General features: G+C 37.9%; 1 protein-coding gene across 2 annotated transcripts; it reads right to left on the bottom strand.

Moving 5' to 3' along the window:
• Positions 1 to 229: 229 nt before the first annotated feature.
• Positions 230 to 26,438, bottom strand: FAB1D (FORMS APLOID AND BINUCLEATE CELLS 1A). Of its 2 annotated transcripts, none has more exons than XM_089149515.1 (13): positions 26,333 to 26,438; positions 24,671 to 24,975; positions 24,548 to 24,581; positions 23,708 to 24,430; positions 23,344 to 23,488; positions 22,903 to 23,247; positions 12,924 to 13,868; positions 12,492 to 12,826; positions 12,282 to 12,408; positions 11,990 to 12,157; positions 4,423 to 6,129; positions 4,057 to 4,323; positions 230 to 3,942 (listed from the first exon to the last, which is right to left on the bottom strand). In XM_089149515.1, the coding sequence occupies exons 2-13, from the start codon at positions 24,915 to 24,917 to the stop codon at positions 3,616 to 3,618; spliced, it is 5,370 nt and encodes a 1,789-aa protein (XP_089005641.1). In that variant the 5' UTR covers positions 24,918 to 24,975; positions 26,333 to 26,438; the 3' UTR covers positions 230 to 3,615. The 2 variants fall into 2 exon arrangements, with proteins under 2 accessions (XP_089005641.1, XP_089005640.1); XM_089149514.1 differs by having other exon boundaries at positions 26,242 to 26,438.

Consider the following 26,438-nt stretch of genomic DNA (forward strand, 5'->3'; position numbering starts at 1 on the left):
CAAAAGAATCATCAGGACAAATCCACAACACCCCCCTCAAAAAAAAAAAAAGAAAGAAAGAAAGAAAAAAGAAAAAGAGGCACACTGCAGGGGTGTCCAAAATGTGTCATTCTCTCTCCCCTCTTTGGAAAGACACCCTTGTTCTTCTGTGTCCAGCCCTTAGATTGCTGTATACCACTGGCTTACCAAAAACAGGAGGCATGTCTAACCTTTTCCTAAGCTAATTAACTAAAGGCAAAAGGGTCTAAAATATGTGTGGGGGTTGAGAAAGTTTCCCCAAGAAAAGCAATGAAATACAATCTCTATGAATCGCAGGATAGCATTTCCTTGTAGTCTTCTACATAACAAGCTCTTCTGAGAAATTCCTTGAAACTTGAAAGTTGAAACGACACATTCTTTGAAATTGATTTGCCATAGCTGCTTAACAAGATTGCTGGATTCTCCACCAGGTGATTTATTCCACCCATTACCATGGTACAAATCCTGGTTTGCACCTTTGAGCTATTGATCCTTGCCAGATGGTTTCTTAAGGACCAAACAAGAGCAGAGAATGAGATCATGCCAATCTAACAAATGTACTAGCATGTCATACCTTTCATCAAGAAGAGGTTGTTGTGATTATTTTTGCAATTCATCCAGTGAGGCTTTATGAGGTTTGTAGTCTTAGCAGATAATTTTCTCTTCTTGAACTTACTAACCTTAGACAAGTCTGAACTCTATCCCACCATATGCTCTCATTCTAGAACCTGCTTTAATGCCAACCTTCTTCCCTACATGGTTGAGGCCAGGAAAAGTAGAAGTTCGAGAGAGAGACGAAAAATAAATATCACTAGAGGCATGAAACATTTTGTCATGAGGAAAAGAAGAAACTACTGCATTTGATTGCTTGGCTTTGCAAGATAAGAGGTATATGGAGCCAGTCTGGACTGAAGATCTAATTCTTGCTCTTACCTCAATTCTTTGCCCACAAATTTGCAAGAATAAATTGCAATAAAGGCTTTCAATTATACTTCATAACTGTTAATAGAAACGCAGACAAATAATAATTTTTATTATTTCACTTTCCAACATATTATGTTCATGTACCCTGAAGCTGTAGCCATTTCCAATTAGACAAAACTGCAAGATAAATCCACTCAAAGAACATATGTTGTCAAAAGATAAATACAAAACCATGAACTAAATAAAAAAGAAAAGATGCTGACCTATTTCCACATACTCACAGTATAATGTTTTAACAATCTTGGATGCAATCATGCAATACCATAAACCAAAACAAATTTCAGAGACAATACATTTAAGATCGACATAAATTTCTAGTAATAGCATGCAGTGACAAAATACAAAAAATGAAAATGCCACAAATGACAGTTTAATTGCCACCATATATTCCATATATTTTTTGGGATCCAGTTCTCCACGTAAAGCAAATAAATAAACCATATATTGACAATTAGAAAATTAAGCTCCACATAATGGCCTTCCAGCAAAATTTCACCCAGAAAATGAGACTGAAAACACCACTAATAAGCCAGCTCTTACATTAATGTATAAGTTCTAGAAATGGAAGTTCTGCCTGTGATGAGAATATGTCCAAATGCTTGCACAATTACCCTTGAGATATCCATTTAAGAAACAACTAATAAATATTACGCATGAATAGACTTCCAGCATAAGACTCCAACTGAAAATACAAAAGCAAATAACCATATTCATGACACAATAGATTGGTTTCAGTAGATAAAGGAAGTCACTAGCTATGTACCTGATGATCACTGAATGTAGGGCTTACACTAGTATCTAGAAGGTAATTTGTCATATCAACCTGAGCAAAATAAAGCAACATCTAATAAAAGATAAAATATCTCTGTCAACTTAGGATAAATTGTAAATATTACTAAAAAAACTTACAGATCACATAAAATACAGCTTGCATGTGAATAAACTCCGAAGTATACAAGCAGCTATCCAAAGTGTACAGCTTCTGTCTGAAGTGAACTCTGATGCTTCTCTTGTTCTGTGAAGGATACGGCTGGCAAAAATTGTGATACTTCTTGGTTCAGGTTGAACAGTGTGCCATACAAATGGGTGGGTACTTACCCACCCAAGCTGGAATGAGTCTGAATCCATAAGGGGCGTGTTTCCATGTCCGATCAGGTTTCCAAGCAACATCTTATTTCAAGCATGTTAGCCACTCAAAAGTATATTCATTAAGTACAAAACTACAAATAAGAATTCAACTACAAAAATCTTTGCCACATGAAAACCTCAAATTTCAAAAGAGATGAATACGACGCTAACACCAACTAATATTCCATGCCTTTCCATCACTTATCTTAGCACTCTTAAATACTCTCCTTATTTCTGTTCAAAATAAAATGCAGTAATGTGTTCAAGTGCTGGAAAACTTATTAAACCTGATTATTAAGCAATACAGACCTTGATATGCTATCCAAAAACATTACAAAATATACGAACACAATTGGACAAACAGGGTGAAGACTGAATTCGCACAACATGCACTAGGCCTAGTTTTAATTCAGATGTTATAAGATGGAATTCAGACACCATATTCTTGACTGGGCTTAGTTTTATTCACACCTGACAGTACCATTTGGATAGGGCAGTCAAAGATTTGGCAATTATGTTAAAATACTAGAATCTAATTGTTGGAAGTAATCATACAAAAAGTTCCTCTTGCAAAATAGAACCATACAAACAACAAGATCTGATACCTGCAATGAAACTAATAAATGTAACTTTCTAATGCTCATCTGTTACAAATGCAAACTAAGATTCCTACAAAAGCACTAAACAGTGACAACATAATGGAGGATTTCAACTGAAGTGACAGACATACTTTGGCAGAACAATAATTATCTAATATACCCCCAAACATCATGGATGGCTATAAAAACCTTTAAAAAAATGCAATTATTCAATTCAGTTGAAGGAAGAAGCATTTCAATTTTCAAAAACCAACCATCATCAAATATTAAGAATCCAGAAAAAGATTGCTACACTGTCCGTTTGCGGTTTCCCTAGCATTTATCTTTCATTACTTCAAAATTGTGGGTCCACATGTATAACTCCTTCGAGACAAGTACTCTGCAGATTTTTCCCCCACACTGTCCACGTGGCAAACCTTCCTTTATAATAAGGAACTGGACAAAAGAGCTACATGTCCATACATCTACAAGTACTGATGAGCACACAGAGCAAGAAAAGTGAATGAGAAGTATAGGAAGATGACCACCAAAACCTCAACCTGCATTAGTTGGTGCCAAAATTGGCCAAAAAATCATAATCTCATAAAGGAAAACGAAAACTCAATTTTGCATTGTTTCAGAAGACAAAAAACTTATCATTGATTTGCTTCATACTTTTTACAACCTTCTTCGAACAACTCTTAACATTTAGAAAGAAAGAATGACATTACTAAATAGATCTGAAAAGATGATACCAACCCCAGCTACTAGGAAATGATGTCCCCAGAAGAAAACAAGGGGGCATGGGGGGTATACAGCTGTAATAATCATATTTATGTACAGTTTCTAAAAACATTCAAAACAGAGAGGTGGACAGTCAAGAATGGGTAAATGACATGAGGTTGAATTATTTGATTTCTCCCTGCTCTGCATTTCTCAACTGAGAAGAATCACTGTTATTACCAGCAGAAACCTTGCAACTACATCCAGGTGTCCAGTGATATGGGAGACTCAAAAAGTGTGCACTCATGAACTTCCTGAATCTTTTCTTGTACTCTTTTGGGGAGATAACAGTAGGTGTCACATTCTTGGGTACGACGAGGGAAGTCTTGACCCAAGTCTCAAGATGTTTATCCCATGTATACTGTCTCAGGTAGTCAATAATCCCACATACAAGTTCATGACGCTCAGTATCCACTCCCACAAGTAAAGAATAGTCCATGACATTAATTGACTGTCAAAATCAGAGAAAAGTAGATCTTTCTGTTACTATCAAAAATAAATAAATAAACAAATAAACAAAAATCAAAACTAAATAATATTTGAAAAGAGGTGGTGAGCAACTTACAGTAAGGAAATTTGTATCATTCCAAATTGCACGTTGCAATAGATGCTTAGTCTCCCCGCTGACATATAAAGGAGATATTATCATGTCCTCAACAAAGTTCTGATCCAAAAGAACATTTCCTGAGGCCTCAGCAGCTGGAGTATGTCGAGAATGCAAAGCACCTTTAAGATCATAAAGGCGTGTTATGTTTCGACCAAAAGTAAGGTTCTCCATCACCATAAGATTATGTTTCAGCTCTTTCCCACTCTTAGGTTGTCGAATGATGACCTGTAATGGAATTCAGAGCTTTATAAAGAGAAGGACAACCAACACAAACCAAAGATTTGTTCATAAAACTATCTAGAATAGATGTAAAAGAAAATTTACCTGATAAATACCCAGAATTTTGGCAAGGCAAGTCTGGTTCCCTGAACTGAAAGATTGATTAACGTAATTAAAGTAATCAGGCGCAAACTTTAAAAACGAATCGAATTCAGTCTTTTTTATCTCCTTCACAATAAATCTATCATCCAGTGTCTTAGCAAAGAATGATTTACTCTTTCCACCTTTGGCATCCCACTTCTTACAACGGCTGAGAGAAGCAATATAATCAAGCTCACATGGGCAGCAACGTCTTCGGAGAGAACGGAAATGATTTGCATACAAGCAAACAACCGAATATTTACCCTTCCCAGGTAGTTTCCCAACCCCAACAGGGATCTCTGGATGAAGCCCCTCAGAACTTGACAAAGGATCCACAACATTCAACCCATCAGAACTAGAGTTATATGATTCTTCTGATGAAAAACTTCTATTGAGTCCCTCTAGATCCAATGAACTGGTTGGAATAACTGAGACCTCAAAATCCAGGCTGTGCATATTCTCAGCTATTTTACCAGCATCTTCTTGCTCCTTTTTTGTATCCTCAGCTAATTCTTCAGCTGAACTATTTCGATCATGCAAGAAAGCAAGACTGTAGGCAATTATGCTGGTGAGCTCACCCTCATAGACTGACACAATATTATCATCAGTACCAAGAGGAATTTGGCACCTGAATTCTTCTTGGGAAATAATTTCTCTAACTGAGGGTAAGAGTTCCGGGGTGTAGTTATTGATGAACCCAAATTTCTGTGAGTTACCTCTGTGTATATCCTTCCGAAATGCCTTGCGAGTTTCTGAAAAAGGATTCCAGACCCATTCATCAGAATCAGCGAAGTATGACAACCCTGAATTCTCAGACAAAGAACGAAACCCAGACTTCGCAGATATTTCACCCATTGTGCCATTAGGAACCACATTGGGAGCAGACTGTCTAGGAACCATATTGGGAGCAGACTCACTATGTCTTAATATATCTGGCTTAGCTAGAATAGTTTGATCCACCTGTAGATGATCAGCAATGGGGCAGTTTAACTCTCGAGGATTATCACCAGCTGGAGGAAGAGGAGAAGAGGAATAAGATGGTACAGTGGAACAGTCTTGACCTAGAAAAGAGTCGCTCAACTTTCTGCCTGCTGTGGACGCATTTAAATCATCACTTGATGAACCAAAAGGATTTGAACTCCCATCAGCTGGTGTTCCATTACCCTCAATATTAACAGATCTATTAACTGTACTGTTTTGGATCCCAGGACCATCTACCAAACCTTCACTAAGTGGTTCAGATACTGAGGCTTCTGCAACTGGAATTTCATGTACCATGGTACAACTTTCCTCAAATTTGGTTTCCAGCTTGGCTTCAAGGTCACTACCATAGTTTCTGGCATTTTTGGAGTCAGAGAACATATGAATATTGACTGGAGCAACACAAGCTGCAGCAGCATCTAAGCCTTCCTCAACAACGGGTGAAGCATTATTTTCCATGATTCTTTCTCCAGAGGTGTCATCTATTTGCAGATTTTGTCTTTCATCGCATGCTATTTTATCCTTTGTATAACTGTTAACTACCCGAGAAGGTAATGTAAGAGAACGCAAACGTTGATCCCATACATATGATTCAAGCTGAAGTTCAGAGAGTAAACAATTCAAGCTGAGAAGCTTATGTGCAGCCTGCCCCAGGTTGATACCCTTATCAAGCGCCTTCTGAACTAGTTCCTGATTTTATTACAAAAAACAAGAGCAATGGCAAGCATTATTTAATCCATATTTGATATGACCAAAAATAAAGAGTTGATGACTTTATGCATTTAGAACTATTAAAGTAACAAGTACAGACAAAAGTTCAAGACACCAACATGAGCGTGAGCATCAAGTGTAGCATCTTGGGTTCCAAAACAAAAGGTTCATGTGATGCAAATCTAAGTCAAATGGGTCCCACCTAAAATACCACATGAAAAAGATGGCTCAAAGATATGATTTTTAGAAACATTACATTCATTTACTCTGCAGTATGACCTGAGAGTTTGGAGATTGTTGAACAAAAATTGAATCCTTCTTGATGCTTATACTCGAACACAAATACTTGATGGGGTTATTGTTTTCATGTAACTTTTGGTAAAACTAATTATCTAATTGGGATCCATGCTGACGTCGGTCTCAATACCTACCCAAGGGAAAGACCAAGGCCCAAGGGAAACCCTAGGGTTGCTGCACAGCAGTACAAAGAGTAATTTCTGCTGGGCAGGGGTAGTACGGTAGTTCAGCCTTTCTAAGCAGTCAGGGTTATGATTAGTACCCCACGACGGGCTCCTTGTTAGGGTTTAATTATAAAATCTCAGGCCAATTAGGACTAATAATTTCAATCCAAGTTAGTTTCTAATTTCAGTTCAACTCAGCTAGAGTTAGCTTCAAATTTCAGTTCAAGTCAGTCAGAGTTAGTTTATGATTAAGTCAATTTAGTTAGAGTCCACTTAGGATTTCTAGTTGTATAAGGATTTCTTTATTGTATTACTATAGAAGCCGCCATTGTGGATCATCATCCGCCAGTATAAGATTAATAATATTTGTTAGAAAACAAGCATTAAATAATCAAAACAGCAGCTGAACTTGAACAAAGAAAAGAGAGAAGAAGAAGAAGAAGAGAAGAGAGATGAAGAACTAGTAGAAGAGGCTTGTGATTCTTGCTTGAAAGTCTAGAATCACAGAGCACTTTTATATATAGTTCTAATGAATCTAATACAACTTGAGAGACAAGTAATTGTCCTCTAGAAAAAGGAAACAAAATATTATAGCTTTAGTAACTTCCTAACTCCTAAAATAGAAAGTTCTGAAAATAGAAACTACCACCAAAATAGAAACAATACTTTCTAAAAACTCCCAAAACTTATGTAGCAAGACTCCCACATTAAAAATAGAAACTATAATAAAAACAATAGTATAATACTATTCACGTGAACAGTAACATGAACAGTAAAACTACCAAATTTACATATACTTCAACACTCCCCCTCAAGCTGAAGTGTACACAAAGAAAACTTCAGCTTGCACAATAAGAATAAACTTGAAAAGTAGCACCAATCTTGAATCGTGTAGCAATGGCAGATGTCGATAAACATTGAGAAAACTTCACCCAGGAGATAATCAACACCGACTTAAAAAAAAATCTTCAAAATTGTAACTCCAAAGTCCATATAAATGCTTCACAAGAAGGCAAGTAACAGGCAAAGTATGGGTAGGTAAAAGACAATATTGATTACTATGGACCAAATTGGTAAGGTAGTATGGGATACTACGAACCAAATAGGTAGGTAAATGACAGTATGAGTTACTGTGAACCAAGTAGGTAAAGTAAAAGACAGTATAGGTTACTGCGAACCAAGAGGTAAGGTAAAAGACAGTATGGGTTACTGCGGTCCAAGTAGGTAAGGTAAAAGACAGTATGGGTTACTGCGGACCAAGTAGGTAAGGTAGTATCGGTTACTACGGACCAAGTAGGTAGGTAAAATACAGTATGGGTTACTGCGGATCAAGTAGGTAAGGTAAAAGACAATATTGGTTATTGCGGACCAAGTAGGCAAGGTAAAAGACAGTATAGGTTACTGCATACCAAGTAGGTAAGGTAGTATGGATTACTACAAATCAAGTAGGTAGGTAAAAGGGGAATATAGGTAAAGATAGGTAATGATATTGTTGTAGAATGCCATAAGTTGAGGGCAAAGATCTTCACAAATAATATCCATCAGCACATCTTGAGTAGATATAGAATAAAGTACCATTCTCCCCCCTCACGTGTAGCATTACACGTGGACAATTAATGATGACCAGTGACAAGCATCTTAAGTATGAACACAAAAGAAACCCAAGAAGGAAAAGTAGCAGCCACAGAGCAGTGTATTATTCACCAATAAAGCTGATCAAGCAGTAGAAAATCGTCTCATAGGACAAAGTCTTGTTCACCAAGGGGGGGGGAATTATGGACCACCACTAACCCTTTAATAGGGTAGGAGCAAATTAGATCAAGAGAAAATTACTGAACCAGCTTGGAATCTCAAAATTGCAGTAGTCGATGCAGCAATCCACTCAGAAGAAGTGCAATAACAGTAGTTGCAGTAGCAGATAATATCAGATCTTGGACCATAGTAACAAACTTCTGCTAGATGTGAAACTCTAACAAATCTTGATATGAAGGAAAAGTAGTTCTTTAGGTCTTTGTAGAAGTATTAGATAAAAAGAAAGCTAAACTTGATTCTGAAATAAACAACGGAAGTAGGAGTAAAGCATGACGGTAGCAGCAGAATTTTTTCAGAAGAGAGAAATTCAATGAAATAGGGTACTAGTATACGACTTGCAACTAAACTTATAGCACAAACAATGGAAGACAATACTTAGGTCTTGCAATCCGAATTATGGGCATATCTTTGCAAGAATCAAGAGGAATCCCAAGACATCAGTATAGTGCAGATTGAACTTCAGATTTGCACACAAAAAAAAAAAGGTAGTAGTAACCTCAGTTGAATCAAATAGGTAGACATATCCCCAGAAAGCTTAGGGCCTTTTTGTAGTATTAATACATAGATACTTGGTGCTTTAAAAGTTAAAGAAGGACAGCCATGCACAATTATTGCAGCGAAGGTTGGGGCTACCCTAGATAAGAAAAAGGGAAAAAAGAAGAAGAAAAAAAACTGGGCAGCCAAGAGAGAGAAAACGGTCCCTAAGTTGATTAAACTTGCTCTGATGCCATGTTAGAAAACAAGCATTAAATAATCAAAACAGCAGCTGAACTTGAACAAAGAAAAGAGAGAAGAAGAAGAAGAGAAGAGAGATGAAGAACTAGTAGAAGAGGCTTGTGATTCTTGCTTGAAAGTCTAGAATCACAGAGCACTTTTATTTATAGCTTCTAATGAATCTAATACAACTTGAGAGACAAGTAATTGTCCTCTAGAAAAAGGAAACAAAATATTACAGCTTTAGTAACTTCCTAACTCCTAAAATAGAAAGTTCTGAAAATAGAAACTACCACCAAAATAAAAACTATGCTTTCTAAAAACTCCCAAAACTTATGTAGCAAGACTCTCACATTAAAAATAGAAACTATAATAAAAACAATAGTATAATACTGTTCACGTGAACAGTAACGTGAACAGTAAAAGCTGTTTTTACTGTTCACGTGAACAGTAAAACTACCAAATTTACATATACATCAACAATATTCAAGCTATTTCAGATCAGTTTCGCATATGCTTTGCTGTTCCTTCAAGAACAGTGCTCCAACTTTGGTAAAGAACCTGGAATTTGGGTCCATTATGAAGACAAACAAGGGTACCCTAAGGCTGTGGATTTCAGCCTGAATTCAAGCCATTCTAGCTCCTCCACAGCATCTTTCAGCACTCCAGTGTCCCAAGTGGCAACAAGCTACTCCAATCTCCTCTTCCTCTTCCCTATTTGAAAACTTACCCCATTGAATCCCTTCTCCACCATCACAAACCCTAAATTCCATCTCTCCCAATAACACCATCAAAACCTCCCAACTACAGATCCACAATCACATAACCTCCATAAGCCCCTCAATCCTAAGTGCAGCCCTTTCCGTCCAGCCTAAACCTTACTTTCATATGCACTAATCCCAAAACCCTAACGCTAGAATTCAGAATTCCATGTCTCCCTACTCAACCATTAGAAAGCCCCAAAACTTGGTAAGCATATCCTAGGCACAACCCTAGGATTGATCTGATTCTGAGCCCAAACAGAAACCATAGAAGCCTCAGCCAATCCTCTTTGGAAACCCTAGTTTTGCCCAAAGGTGGTTACATCCACAAATCTTGGTTTATTGGCCCTTACATCTGTAAGGCTACATTATATGCTACATTTAGTCCGAATATCTCTATCAAGAATCAGATACAAAAATCAGAACCCTAGACCATTCTACCATCCTATAGCCACAGAGAAGATATTGCAATATAGGCTACCACGAGAACCAATCAGGCCAATGATCTCCCAACAGACCACTTCCTATTGTTGCAGCACACAAGAAAAGTCACAACGGATTCAAGTAGGAAACACCCCCTCCCCCAAAAAAAAAAATAATAATAAAATTGCTAAATCTCTCTGGCTCTCCTCTAAGAATGGCTTAATCTCTACCTTTTTCAGGTTGGCATCATATCAGATTCCCTTCCCCAAAAGTCTTATGGGCCAAACTTTTTTGGTTCAAAGGCCATGATCCTAGGTAATCCTTCACTATCTGGAGAGCTCTCCCAGTGGATCCCCACCCAGTCCCTCATTCATCACCAAATCCAACCCCCTCTTGCATCTTCTACTCTCTCAGACGAAAGTATGCCCCATCTGTTCATCTGCTCTCTTTACTAAGCTCCTCTAACTTCTCACCCTTGCTACCATTTGGTCTTGAAATAGACGTCCTCTACCCTTTGACCCTGAGTTCGATGGCAGTGGTTCCTTGATGGTGGACAACTGGACATACTTCAACATAGTCGATAGATTAGTTTTTGGTGCCTGTATCTTCCATATTCGGATGGAACAGAATCTTCTCAAATCCAGATCTTCTAACCAGATATGGAAGGCCATCTCAAGGATGTATTCTCCAAGGTTTTCTTCTCATCTTGGAAACCTTTAGTGGACACTCCAAGGAACAGGCTCAAAGGCAAAATTCAGCCCAGTTAGGATTGGAGAACTTAATAGGATAATAATCCCAATGTTTTCAATCAGTTAAAATAAATTTCCATCACTTAAAATAATCCTTCATGATCAACCAACAATTTCTTCAAAATGATCGTTGTCATCTATAATGTAGTTATAGATTGATAGAAGACCAACTAGAAGCCAATAACCAGGATTTGCCATGAATAGTTAATTTGGCTAGGTCAGCATAGGAGTTTCAACGGAGACTCATAACCAAATAGGCTTCTCTTCTTAGTAAATAAAATAGGGTTGGGTTATATATGTTATAGGACTTTGATCCCATGGGTTTAACTTGTAACGGCTAACTTAATAGGCCTAAAACATTGGTAATTAAGTAGACTACAAAAATAGCTTTAATGTTAGCCTTTTTAAAAGTTGTATTAACTTAGTTCTGTTTAACTGGTGAATTAGTGGTTCAAACCCACCCCAACCCCACCCCACAGCCACCTCTTTTCCCCACCTCAGTAAATCCTCCTTCTCAATGTTTTAAGGTCTTTTCAAGCGATACAATAAGTGCTTACAATGTCAGAAACTGGCTCAATATACCATATAATCACATCATTTTACCAGAAATCAGAAGTTTAGTCTTCTAAATTGATAAAAGCCAGTAAAACCACACAGTCAAATGCAAGCATGTCTTCACTTTTGCTGCCATGCTTTTGTCTCAGGAAGGACAAAGAGACACCTACTAATTTGTCCAGTATATCTACTAAGTCTCAGCAAATCTATTTACCAGATGACAATAATCTCTGTTAAATTTGAAATCACTTGCGCTAAAATAATGTCAAGAAAGGAAACTCAAAGAATCAAGAAGCCCAATTGGCAGTCTCGAATTGCTATAAAACAAAATGTGTCAAAATTTGCAATGAATACAGCAACTGACCTCAAAATCAGATTTTTCTTGCATCAACATCTTTTCGACTTCAGAAAGGTCCTTCACTGAACCTCCAAGGTTGAAAGATTGGTTTGAAAGTGAGGAAGAAAATTCAGGTCTTATCTTCTTTAACAAGTTTGTGACTTCCATAAACAGTGCCTCTCCTTTCCTAAGAACCTACATGACAATATTAGGAGGAGAAGGGGGATACTTTTAATAAGTTTCAAAAGAGAAGCTTAGAAAACAGGAGTTCGTAAAATAACAAATAAAATTAAGCTGCTCTTGTTAGACAGTAGCATACATCCTCAGCTACTTTCTGAAGCCATTCCTGTCCAACTGGGTTGTTGAACTCCAGAGTTTGTGGTGGCATATGTGCAGCATAAATATCAATTGAAGAGTATCTAAACATCGCAACCCTGGATCCCAAACTGCACATTTCCAACAGACAACATAGTTATAAACAGCCAAAAAAAGTATAGGATGTAATATTATTATGAAGCTATTGTTGTACCCGTAGAAAAACAAGGAGTCATTGTGCAACGAATGCCCACAGCTGGACAGCATATTAGGAGCAGAGTCATTTGAAAAGCAGAGCTCCAGAAACTTCCCAAAAGATAGCCTACGGGATGCAGTGGACATCACCACTCGCTGTGTAGGTTTTAGGATTCCATTCTCAGGTTTACATTTTAAGCAGCGGGTCCACATCCAAAGTTTGCCTTCTGACTCTCCAGGCAGCTGCAATCCCCCAGAAAGCTGTCTTACCCGTACTGTGAGCTTCCCATTATGATGAGCATAACACAAAACATGATTTTCTGGTGGTTCACCACATTTTGAGCATTGATTCCTCTGAAATGATACAACAGTTCACTCAGTAACTATCTCAAAGTAGATATTACAATGTAACAGTGCATTTGAAAACCAGTTCCAAGTGTGGTTTATAAACCTGACTGAGTATTTTATTGCGCAAAAATTGCCCAAGGGACATATCAGAACCCTTGTAGAAGCTGATACGAAAAAGTTGGCTGTGCTGACAAACAGTTCCTTTTAAAATATTCCTACTGGACATCAAAAATAAGATGCTCCGACCATCTAAAACTGTTATCGCTCCATTCTGTTGCTTTTGTCCTTCATCATTTGCATCATTTTTTGGTTGAACCAAAGCGTCTTCATAGCGGGCTGAAAAGGACTCAACTTTTTCACCATCAGGTAGCATTACTTCACTGGCACTACTTTTTTCTTCCATCTGATAGAACTCTAGTTGTTCAGGAGATGTCACCTTAGGCAAGATGGTTGCATCCTGAGTGTCTTGCTGTCTTGCATTCAACCCAAGGTAAGTGGGGATGGATGGGTCAGAAGAGGAGGAAACAGGAGGATATCCACCCCCAGTAACTTTCTTGAGAGAGGCTGAGAGTGACGGCAATAATGGCCCAGGAAGAATTGTTGGAGAAAATGACCCATAACATGTCTCAGGATGATGGAGATCACTATCAGATTTAGTATGACTAGTCAACCCATTTTCCTCACTACCATGATTGTACATGACGATGCTAGGACTAGGGACAGGTGAAGTATCATTGTGTTGCAAAACCACCTGTGGATCCGTAGTCAAACTTTCATGCACAAAATTTTCTTGGAATTCACCCAATAGGGGACCATTAGTCATACAGCGCTGACCAACTTTGGCCTCGCAATTCTCAGACCCAACAACAGCTTGTTGATTTGTCAAGCATTCATTTTCCAGGCCTTTATGGTGAAAAACAGGAAACATGGCACTTTGATCCACACGGAAAGAAGTCTCCAAGATTAGATGATATGCTGCAAGAACTGCACACTGGACCACAGATTTTATCTTCTTTAGTTCATCACTAGCAGCTCCCTTAAGCAAAATCTGCAATGTCAAATTACAAATGTAATTAATTAGTCCAGAAGCAGTAGGTTGCAATCAGAAATAATATATGAGATTCCACCAAGGAAAAAAAAGACACAAGATAACATATTAACAGGAACATGATTGCTCAGAATGTTTTTAATTCCAACGAAGGGTATTTGCAGAATGTGAACTTCATTTAAACGAGAAAAAGATCTAAGGAAGCAAGAAACGAAGGTCATCTATTATCAGGTAAAGGGCTACTCAAGTTCCCAAAAAGCAAATTAAAAAAAGTGAGATCCAGATAGAGCAAAACAGGTTACTTATTGATGATGACAAATCCAAGAGCCTTAACTTCAGGAAGAGGACTTCCAAGGTCATAAGCCCGGTCCACACACTCCTCTAACAATGTTGGACTACCACTCCTCCCCCTACCCCCCCCCCCCTCAAAAAAAAAATTACACAAAATAACAAAGCATGGCCATGGTGGTGCAGATCCAGGCCCAAATTAAGGCACTTTGACTTGCTGCTCTGCTCTCAGAAGCCCAAGTGAAACCCCAAGGCTTGCTGCCAAGCAGCACTTCAAATCATTAATTTTTCCCACACTTAGTTTGTACTTCAGTATCAGTAATTTCAGTTGCAGTTTTGTAATTCTGCCCAATCCAAGGGGTACTTCACTAATCTGTCAATTAAGTAATTAAAAGGCCCATGAACTAGGGTCCTCCTACAACTCCATCTCCATTCAATCCAAGCATCTACAAGGCCCACATCCAGGTACCTTCAGCCTACAACTCATCCCCCTTCCATATCTTATTTGGACTTCCCAAGACACCCAAAATTCAAGGTCAGATCTATACCAATCTAACCATTAAATATGACTCACCATTTAGGCACATCATCCCCAAGCCTTAGTGACCTTAGATCCCAATATGACCCATTTTGATCATCCAACTTCAGGATACAAATACTTTCTTGAATTTTCATACTCCTTAAAACTCCCCAAGACAAGAACCTTTTCATATCTTCTAATATAACCATCAAAACCCAACCAAACTTCGGGAATCCTATTCCTAAATTGTTACCTACATTCCTTCCAACTTTCAACGCATTCTAACAGCTAAAGACCCCAGTTCCCCGTCTGATGAGGACATGAGTGAGCAGTTCCGAGTTTACCGGCGATGCCAACTTAGAGATCATCTCACAACAGCATCTGTGTGGATGGATGATGAGTTCGGAGGTTATCGGATTGCTAGGATCCTATGGTTCGATGAGAAACACTGCTCATAGGCAGTTTGTCATGTTATTTTCCTTAGTCTTAGTGGGTTGAGTAGTAGTTTACTATTGAAATATTTTAATTTCATGTTTGAGTCTTTATGGGCTGGGCCTAGAGTCTATTTTGGCCCAATTTTGAATTATTTTGAGTTTGGGTTATATATACAACTTAAGTTGGGGTTATTTTGGGAATTAAACATGTAGGGTTGTGAGGGATCAACTTTTTTATTTAAACCTTGTATGGAATTCGTTTTTGGCAATCAATGAATGAAAAAAAAAAAAGAATTAGAAAAGAAGCTCACGCTGCTCTCTCTCTCTCTCCAAGTAAGCTCTATTTCCTCCTTTCACCCTTGTTTCCCACTAGAAAAATTCCCCTCGCTCTCTTCTACAAAGATCTACTCTCTTTTTTTCAAAAAAAATACCTTAGTTTCTTTCCTGGAAATCTTCTTCTTCTTCTCCAAACCCACGGTTGTTATAATTTTCTTGCAGAAAAAAAAACCTTTGCTTTTTTTCTTCCCTCTTTCCCTTATACGGCAGTCTAGTTTTCTTTTGTTAGTCTCCCTTCCCTTCTCTTTGTTTCTTTTCTTTCCCTCCCTCTATCTTATCACCTACTCTCTTTCCTCAGATACACCATTACTTCAAAATATTCTTTTCTCCTTTCCTTGGATTCACCACTACTTCAAAATATTTTTTTCTCTCTCTTATTTCTGTTCCTAGATGCTTTCCAACCCCTATTTTGCAGCCAGGATTAGTAGGTAACATTATCTCTCCCAAAATATTTCTCATTTATTCTTTGGCAGTAGTTTTGTTTAAAACAAAAACTTCCCAAGACTCCTTTTACATTGAATTCCTTGTTAGAAATCTGATATTGATTAGGACAGCTCTATTTTTCTTTAAGTTTCTTAATATCCTTGCATTCAATTTAGTGTTATGGTGCCAAGATCCCCATCCCCTTGTTTCCCTATTGATTCAAGTGCTGCAAATTCCTTTCTTTACTATTTGTCAAAAATAGGTGTTTAATTCTAAGAGTCTAGCAGCCCACTTTGTAGGTCCCCTAGTTTCTAGGGTTTCTCCTACATCACCGTCTCTCAAATATTCATTTCATATTACTAAGTTCCATTTGAGGCTAATATCCTTGGAACCCAGCCATCATTTAAGAGCACACCACTTTTACCCATATGGCTCTAACCTAACTTTCTTCCTCTAAACCAAAACCTACTTATCCTGTATGAGTTGGTTCTCTTAAAAGATCATGGAAGAATTGGCCTTGTTCATTTAAAGCTACATCTCATGGAGCACATTGACTCTTCCCAGCTTCGACCCACAGGCCCACATATTGCCAGTGCATATGAACAACTCATCTTGATAATATTTGGCAGTGTCCAAACCAAAAGCCTATCTAGCTGAAATCCTACCCATGGAACACACTCAATCCACCACTCATACACGCATAGACAATGAAATGACAAAAGGAAAATGAGCAATTCAAGCATGAATCAATTTCCAAACAACAATAACACAGGAGCCAAGTTCCACCCCAAATGGAAGGTTAAGGCTAGGAAAAGCAACTCATATTGATACTATTCGGCAGTGTCCAACCCAGAAGCCTGTCTAGCTGAAATCCTACCCATGGAGCACACTCACTCCACCATTCATTCATGCATAGCAATGCAATGACAAAAAGAAAGTGTGCAGTTCTAGTGCATGGATTAATTTCCAAACAAGAGTAACATAGGAGCAAAGTTCCACCCCAAGTGGAAGGTTAAAGCTACAAAAAGCAACTTGTTCCATACTAAGCATTTTATCATTAGTATCTAACTTCGATTGTGCCAGCAAGTTTAACCTTTAGCCAACCATAAGGGCAATTTAGTCATTTTAGTAGGCTTATTTAAGTCTGTCTTTCATTTCAATAGGGAGTAATGTAGATACCAATTTGATTGATCAAAACAGTACCCAAATAGGACCTTTTCACAGGGAGACAATTGCAAATTTGATGGACTTAAAGTGAAACGAGGTTTAGATGGGAAAGAGGGCTGAAACTAGAATGGTATTATAACGGGCTGAATAGATCTTCAAATAGGGGCAAAACTGTAATGAAGAAAGTGACAATAACAATGTAACATGTAACATGTAACACCCGGGATTCACACCGCAAGGTGGATCGACTGGATCGAACACCAACCTACCTTGATCAAACACAAGGGTTCTCCAAAGAGGAGGAATGCTAGCAAGCAATTTGATTTCAATTCATAAGTTGTGTCTTCACCTCTTACATAAGTCTCTTTATATAGCATTCTAAAGAGACATAAACACTAATGGTAACATCCAACCACTAGCTAACACCACCTACCTATTAATAACTCAACTACACAACACCACTAGTCAAAACAATAATGGAAACATCCACCCACTACACCCCACTACTAGCTCCTTTTATTGACTTTTCAAAGCTAGACTTGGGCTTAGTTCAAAACATGTGGGCTGGTCTTCTTCCACTAAAGTAATCCAAGCCCATGAAACCATAGGCTCATTTTAACCCACTACAATAGTCCTAGCCCATGCAAGCAATGGGTTGTTTTGGATCATATCTTTAGGCTTTGATGGGCTTGACCATTGGGCTTTTCTCTTCCTTGTATATCTGCCAATTCTGCATCAGGGAGCCCATGACTTTGGGCCTGCAAGTCCTTGTACAGGTCTAACTATAAAGACCTCTCAGCTGCTGTTTTTCATTCCTAGTCTAAGCCTGTTTTATAAGTCCTAACCCAACTAGAAATCCTCCATGATATAATATGTAGAACCCCCAAATTCAATGGGAGGTTCTGCAGTTCAGATTAATAAATAATTCTCTCTCTCTTTGAACTTCTGAGTGCTTTATATGGCATTTTTCTGCTGCAAGTTGGTTTTGTTCAATTTGGTTGGAGAAGGTCCAAGAGTGAAGAAAAATTAAGGTTCCATGATGAGATCAAGCCTGGATTTTTGCTGTGGCTGAACTCACAGCCTACAAACTCCATCATCATTCAATCCAAAGATTCACAAGGCTCCCCCGTCCAGGTAACTTACAGCACCTGTTCCCCATCATAATCACCTTAATTCTGTTCTCAATCCCCAATCCCCAGGCACCATACCATCCTTTCTTTCCATCCATGATCAAGGACCTATATCTCTGCCAATCTACCCATCAAGATTCTGCCAACCTTCTCCACCATATGCCTTAACTTTGGATCTAATTGCAGCCAAAACTGACCAGCCAAACCCTAGTTATTGCAGTCCTTGATTTGAACCCACATCTCGAAACACCAAAATCAAGAGACTTCATAACTTTCAATGCAACCATCCAAAGTCCTTCCAAACTAGGAGGATATTACCTACCCAGTGAACCTTAGACTCAAAGTCCCTTTGTACATTCCTTTTTCTTGTTTCAGTAAAGTTTTTCTTCATCCCAAAAAAAAAGGAGAAAAAAAGAGGGTTTCACCCAATTCTAATCCTATTTCACCAGGTAACAGAAGCAATTAGAGTTTCCTCCCCCATTTCATCCCATCAAGGATTTACCCTATTTTCTTGAAACCTATCCTAAAATCTTCGAACTCAACCCAACCATCCAATACATGTTATTACAACACTTGAATCAAACCCTCAGCGCCGGCCGTCACAAGTTCAAACCCCTTACCTCAAAGCCTACCCCATAGGCCATAACCAAACCTACCCTAACGACCTAACTCATTCTTTTTGGAGCCTGGAGTTAACTCTGACCAAAGGTCTTGGCAGTTTTGGCCTCATTTCATTGAGGCTACATCAAAAGGTGCAATAGCCACAATAAAAGTAACAAACATTCTTATATTCAAGATGGTTCATCAAGACTACAGAAGTCGGACTGAGAGATGTGATCTCAGCAAGCAGGTGTACTTGTTCTTTATTGAAATCTGTAAATTATGGCATAAAAAGTAAAGAGAGAAAGGTCGAGATGAAGAAGACGGAGGAGAAGAGTTGCAGAAAAACAGAGGAAAGAATGGAAGAAGATTGAGATTGAGAGGAGCCTCAATAAAGTGAGAGTCTCCAACAAAACATCTCTAATATTTATAAATAGGTGCAGACTTACAATTGAACTCAAAAACAAGGGAGGAAGAGTCCATTATGGACTCTTCAACTAAAGATCCCAGCTCAAGATTTAGTGCCTGTTGCTAAATCTCGACTCTTTTCTGTTGCCCAAAATGCCCTCCAACAAAATCAAAGCTAGGTTTTGGTGGGAGCACACAATTGCAGCAAGTACTAAGACATGGCCAAGATAATGAGATATTACAGAGATCTCAAGTTGAACCCATCTTCTTAATTCATATCTGATGCAATAAATAAAAAACCAATAGTCCTGAGATCTCTGCAAATTCTCAAACCATGATGTGAATACTGGGTGGTTCATTGATGTTTAAGCCAGTAACCATAATGTGGTGTGAAGCCTAAAAGGTTCTAATTGAAGCTTGCATCTTCAAAGATATCTTTCAAGTTCCTGACATAAGCTGGTTTTATTCAAATTTCTCAACTAAACGAGCTGTTGCCAAAGGTTCTTCTGCACAGCAACAGTAACTTTCCCGTCCTTCAATTTTTCATAGTTAAATAGTTTCTTTTATTATTTTATTGTAATTTTTTCTTCTTTTTTCCTGAATTAAAGAATTCATTACCAAAGAACAAGAGGCTACGGAGATCCCCTCCTCCTGGGGGAAAACAGAACCAAAAAGAGAACAAAGCCTAAGCCTCAAACAAGTGACACATCGGCTAGAAGAAAGACAGAGAAGACACCATGAGACAACAATATGCCTGGTATATTGTTTCTGTTAAGGATGAATTTCAGGGTAGAGATTAACAGATTATTGAGGTTTTCTTGGAGTCACTTTCAAAGCATGTGCAAACAAGGTACTCAATTTTGCGAAATCTCTGCGAAATTTCACCAAGATTTTGCCATTTCAATAACCAGCGAAACGAAATAGCTGGCGAAGTTTGAAATCTAGTGAGATTTTCTCCGAGATTTCAACCATTGGACGAAATCTTCGCAAGAAGTTTCAACTCTCAATCTTCGCAAGATGTTTCAAATCTAGAGAGATTTTGGTCAAAATCTCACCAATAAAAGCAAATTCCACTCCTTTTGAGCTTTGGTGAGTAATTTTTGCCCTATTTGAGTCGATCTTCAACATCTACCAGTTGTTCTTGTGTGTTTCTTGCCGGTAAACACATGCATCGCATGTATCTAGCAGCATTTTACTCAGATCTCATTGTTTTTCATCTCAAAGGTAACCATTCTTCTCCAAACTAGATTTTTACAACATGCATGATAGAATGTTGTCAGATGGGTATGGATTTAACATAAGCCAAAACCTGGCTATAAGAATCATTTCCTTATGACACTTTCTTTATGATGGGTTGATCTTTCATGTGGATGATAATACTTACAGAAGGGCAGTGGGCAACTACATGGACCACTATATGAGTTCAATGACATGGGTTGAGTATGCCCACTATTCGTAGAGCTCCCAGGGTCAGGGATGGAGCCACCACAGCACAACAGCTACTAATAGTTTATTCTTAGTCATAGGTGTGATGTGATTGTAAATTTGTAATTTGTAATTCATTCGAACATAACTTATAAATTTATACTATTCAAGTACAGTACTACTTACTACTAACTTCTACACTTGACTACTTGTATATTAAATTTTAGTTGTTGTCTTTTTTGTTGCATTTTACTAAAGATCTTAGTGTTCTCTTGCATCATATATATATTTACAATGGTTAAAATTCATGTTATGGACTTCCAGTTCGCCCGCATACAGCTGGGCATGTGCCGATCAAGAATACCACTTTGGGTTAGGTTTTAGGCAAAAATAATACTCCCATGGTGTTTATCGGCGTCAAATTGGGCTAAACACTAAAGGGTCAAAATCTCAAAAAGGAAATCTTTTGGGATTTCGCCAAGATGACCGATGTGGGCGAAATTTGACATCGTGTGCAAATACCCCCTGCCCCAAACCCAAAAAGATTACAGTAAAAACTTCTTTCCTACTCTATCTTATTGATAGCAGTTCCATGCAAAGCCAGCATCAATTCTTGTTTCCCTCCTTCGGATGACCAAATCCCTACAAACCTTGTTTGGCCAAACCCCTTCAATTAAGATATATAAACTGAAATCAAAGCAGACTTTGCATTACCCTAAAATTAAATTGCAAAGATGACTAATACAATGGTAATTCAAAAATGTTTTCTCCTACGGTCCAGCTTGAAAATTTAATAGTTTCATGCTGATCCATGGCTACATGAGTGAGTTCTCTTCCCAGAAGTGGTCTGATTTCTACCTCCCTTTAAGTTTCTGCCAATAGGTATCCTTTATCCCCCCCCCCCCCAAACAAAAAAAAGAACCCTCCTCTCCCTCCTTTTCACCTATTTGTCTATCTTCAAGAACCCTCTTTTTCTTTAGTTTCCAAATATCCATTTCCTTTTGTCTAAGCCTACACATCCATTCAACTAATTTATTTCCAAGAATCCTAGTCTATCCTCCATCTATGATTTTAGTCCCCTTCTATGTCCTCCTGATTACTACCAACTAGCCTTTTAAGTTTTGGTATTTCTGGTCCTGCTGCTTGCCCCCTTGTAAACTCTAATATATTCGCAGAACTGACTTTATTTACCATATTTTAGCCATCCAACACCTGAGTGGGTCCATAGCATATCCAAACATGGTTTCCAAACCATTGGATTGCTCAGAGAGTGAAGTAAAGGTCACCATTTCACTGTTTCTCCATCACTCAGCATTCTGATTCTACAAAGTCAATTTGAATCAGAGAGACTAAAAGATTGAGGGGGGAAAAAAAGGATTTTAGTTCACATTGAACATGATAAAATCTTAGAAATGAGTAGGATGTGCAAGCTCACAAACATGAGCCTCAATTGCACTTGCCAGTCAAATGAGGTTCAACAGCACTTCTCCCAAAAATTTTATTTAAAAAAATAAAAAAGCATGTCAGGCAGTTCTGGATCAGGCCAAAATAAAGATTATAAGTGCAGAGGGTTATAGGGCATTAACACAGTGTCAATAATAAGGTTTACAACAAGTGTCAAGAACAGGGTTTACATGGGAGCATCAACATCTGGCTGAAAATTATAATTTGATTGTTCAATAAATGTCACTCAGGCTCCTTTGATCAGATGTGAAGAAACAGTTTTCACTGGTGAAGCAAAATGATAAAGTTAATGACCGTCTTACTCTTATGTTGATCTAGTGCAAATGTTTGTGGCATCCACATTCTTATCTATGTGGATCATATTTCACACCATATGACCTTTTTCATTTTTTGCAAAAATATAGCATTTCGTTTTCACAACACTCTTGTATAAATTGCACACCAGACCGAAAAATCTATAAAAATTATAAACCCAAATATCATCATAACCTAAAACTTTTAAAGGGAGAGGACCGCTGCCAGTCTGCTTCACCCAGCACCAGCATGGGGACCAATGAGAGCATCCACAGGTCCAACAATGGTGATACATTCATCTTGCTGCTGGGCACAAGCTGCAAGCATCCTGGCAGCCTTCTTTTTCCAGATAATTTATTTTCTGACATAACAAGAATATTCTGCTTAAATAAATTATTAGTGTATACTAGAAAATGCCTTGTCTCATATATAGAATCTTCAACCATTTGTATTTATCATAGAACCCCAAATTTCACAATTTCCAAATTCAGAGAAGAATGACCCCAGAACAAATGAATCGATGCTTGCATTGAAACCATACTCACCGTGCAGCCCAAAGGCCTCGGACAGCCCTCTAGAAACATTAAAGTATTCCTTGGCTTTTTCCCGCCTTCACCATAGCTACCATATTCCTCCACAAACTTTTCAAAATGGAAAAAGTCACATTGTCTCAGTTTTAGGTTCATCAAGTTGTCAGTACAAGAGACAATCTGGGAACCAGTATATTGGGCAATTCTCTCCAAACGATGAAGCTTCATATCATAAACCAATGTGATTCCTCTAGCAAGAAGAGATTCTTGCACATCACGAGGAACAGATTTCTCCACTAAGACCACATTTGGATGACACATCTCTAGCATATCAAGGAAAGACTTGAGATTACCTGTCTCCTGTTTGCAATAAAATAATTAGATGGAGAAAAAACACACACACACACACAACCATCCTCAAGACAAGGCTTGAAACACAATTGGAAACCAAGTTACCTGCTCCATTGAATTAAATGATGATAACCCACTTGAAGTCTGTCCAAGCATGCCCTGGATCAGCAACAATCTAGGATTCCTATAACTGGTTGGCATGTGCTTATGTGCAGCATGCTTTTTAAATACCAAGCCTTTAATCACTTGACTGCAGAAACAATGTTACTTCCAAAGTTTAGACATTCAAAAAGGGAGGGAAGTTGAGGGAAAAAGACATGCTAGCATCAGAAAATTGACATCCAACAATAAACATATCATTTAAGAAAGAGATACGAGATCAGTGAATTTATTTCTCGCATTATCTAAGAGATCACTTCCCATGAATATTTAAAAGATTTTACTTAAAACACTGGATACAGTTGGCTACCTTTGACTCCGAGAACCAGTTGCCAGACATTTCACCTTCACAAAGCATTCAGGATCCATGGTTTTTGCCTCAATAGCCTCAGGTTTCACAAGCGATGCAGCTTCCCAAGATAAAGAGGTAACTATGTCAACCCAACTTTCACCAGGATCCTCAGAGAGGTTAATGCCCTCGGATATAATAAGCCGCTCAATGAAGTCCTTGAAATCTCTGTTCAACATCTCTATCAGTGCCTTCTTCTGCTCTTCCTTGAATTTGAAGCTGTCACTGCCTTCTTTGCCAAAGCTACTTAGAGTACTCGGCTGGCTCCATTTTGTGCCATAACATTCATCATCATCATCATCATTGTTAGCCACACTGCCCTCCACTTCATCCTCAAGATCTTCTGGTTCGGGGGGCTCCCAGATACCTGCATCTGATTCAATATCAACAGATTGAGATGACTCATTTCCTACCTCTGATATTGTAAATGATTGGGATGAGCCCTCACTAACATCCTCTATTCTTTCTCTATTAACATCAGCTCCAATAATTTGGACGTCATTTGTTGGTCCTCGGTCAAGGCTACATGTATTAGTGTTATTGTTGCTTCCCTCATGGTTTTCTGACATTCTTACACTGTGTCCATCAATTTCGTTTGATGTAATTGAAAAGCTCAAATTCTCCATATTCTTGGTTAGCCTCAAGTAGTGATTGCCCTGGGAAGCACAAGCATCTCCTTCCTCCCTATCAAAGGAAATACAAAGTAAAACAACAAAATGTCAAAGTAGGCAATTCAGGAAATATCTCTTGAACCATGAACAGAACAACAGATTGGCAAGCAAAAAGAGAAAAGCAAAGTACCTTCTGTTCATATTCATATCAACAGAAAACTCACCTGAACAGATAGAAGATGGAAAGAAATATTAGAAGATAATGATATATGAAAATAATGCCACAACAAACATTACGGGAAATAGGAATTACTGCAGCTTGAGACCAAACTATCAGTCCTTGACATCAAAGTTGTTGGATTGATTACTGGTATTTCATAAGGACTGCACACATTTGCCATTGACGAGTCTTTCACATTCTTCTCACAATGAAATTCACAATAACGGGCAGGGTTTCCATTGTCTATTACAGATGAATTCACTACTTTACTTTCCGTATCATCTGCTCTGTTATCCAAATCTGTCAGTTCCTCGTCACAAACATGGCACATTTTGTGCATTTGATTCCAGCAGCGTGCAGCAAATCAATCTCACCCAATTAAGGTCCAGCTTTGACGCCTGATCAGCTCATGCAAAACTAAAAGTTAATAAAAAATGTAAAAATCACAGCTCCTTTTCAATTATCTAACCAACCAACAAGCCCACAAACAGCAATGGAGAACCACATATTCAACTTCAGAAATGAAACTAAGATAACAATCTATTCATAAACTTCTAAAAATAAAACTAAATAAAATAGATGCAACATAGACAAGAGCTAGTTGCCTATTGTATAAAGTCGTGAACCTGAACAGAAGGTACAGTAACAAAAATGGGAGGGCTTTGAAATTATTTTCAGAATAAAATCACGAGCAGAAGCCAAAATCAATACCAAAATAGAAGCAGGAAGAAAAGGGATTCAAGGTGGATCATAACAGGACAAGGAAACATAGTAATAAAAAACTATTCTCTGAAATTCAAATTTAAAACTAAGAACTGCAGCAGCATACTGAATATGACAGTAGAAAAGAGAACATTCATATAAAGAATTAGTGTTCTCCCAGTTCAAATTCAAAATTGCAAACAAGAAATCCAAACTCAAAAGATGTTAAATCAAATCTACTTCCCAGATTCAAAAATTCAAAACCTGAAAATATATCACAAAACTAGACACAACTCAAATTCAAAACCAGAATGAAAAAAATAATAGGCCTCTCAAAAATCAAAATAAAGAGATAAGTGTAAAACTTCAGAAATTAACAATTCTTTTTTTTCTTCTTTTGGTGTGTGTGTTGTGGGGGGGGGGGCGCTCCTGAAATTTAACAAGGATGATCCTTATCCGTTAATGAAGAAAATCATCCAAAAATCCAATCCAATTAAAATATTTGGTTCATAACCTAAATCTCATCAGATTTTAACTTAGAAGCTTAGAGTTCTGTACCCTATAAAATATATATCTATAAATTTTTTAAAATAATTACTAACCAATTGGCACCCAACAATTCGTGAAAACCAGTATACTCTATGCTTTTCTCCGAAGCAAGAAATATAAGAAAGCACTGCCCACCAATCAACCAACCACCAAACTCACAGAAAGTCCCATCATTTAAAAAACTAAAGACCCAGAAAAATCTGCTAGATTCATATCAAACTACGTATAAACACCTTCATCAAATGGGATAAAACGTTCCATGCAGAAACTTAATTCCCAACAGGAGATCCACAAACCCATACCCAGATCAGTTCTTAAACACTAAGACAGAATGTAACACAAGAAACCCAAAACAAAATCTTCTTAAAAAAAAGGAGAAATCTTAAAATGGAAGTAAAGAAACAAACATTTACCTCTACTACAAGCATGCCAAAAACATAAACCGATCAACAGTTAAACAACTATCTGTAGTCTTCAGCGATACAAGCTCTAAGTGGTCGTTACCCGAAAATAAAGGAAATCCAAATTCGTCGCCGTGTCTACAAAGAATGACCAGGTAGACAAAATCACGAGCTTAGGGGAGAATGAAAGAAAGAATGAAGAAAAAGGC

Source organism: Hakea prostrata, chromosome 3, assembly GCF_041222555.1.
Source record: "Hakea prostrata isolate BN-2017 chromosome 3, UWA_Hpros_2, whole genome shotgun sequence".
Classification (NCBI taxonomy): domain Eukaryota; kingdom Viridiplantae; phylum Streptophyta; class Magnoliopsida; order Proteales; family Proteaceae; genus Hakea; species Hakea prostrata.

Coding starts and splice junctions, on each gene's coding strand:
- FAB1D (XM_089149515.1), bottom strand. CDS start 24,917: ATGCACAAAATGTGCCATGTTTGTGACGAGGAACTGACAGATTTGGAT. Junction 24,431..24,547: donor GATATGAATATGAACAGAAG/GTACTTTGCTTT, acceptor TTCCTTTGATAG/GGAGGAAGGAGATGCTTGTG. Junction 12,158..12,281: donor TTCAGAAAGTAGCTGAGGAT/GTATGCTACTGT, acceptor ATTGTCATGTAG/GTTCTTAGGAAAGGAGAGGC.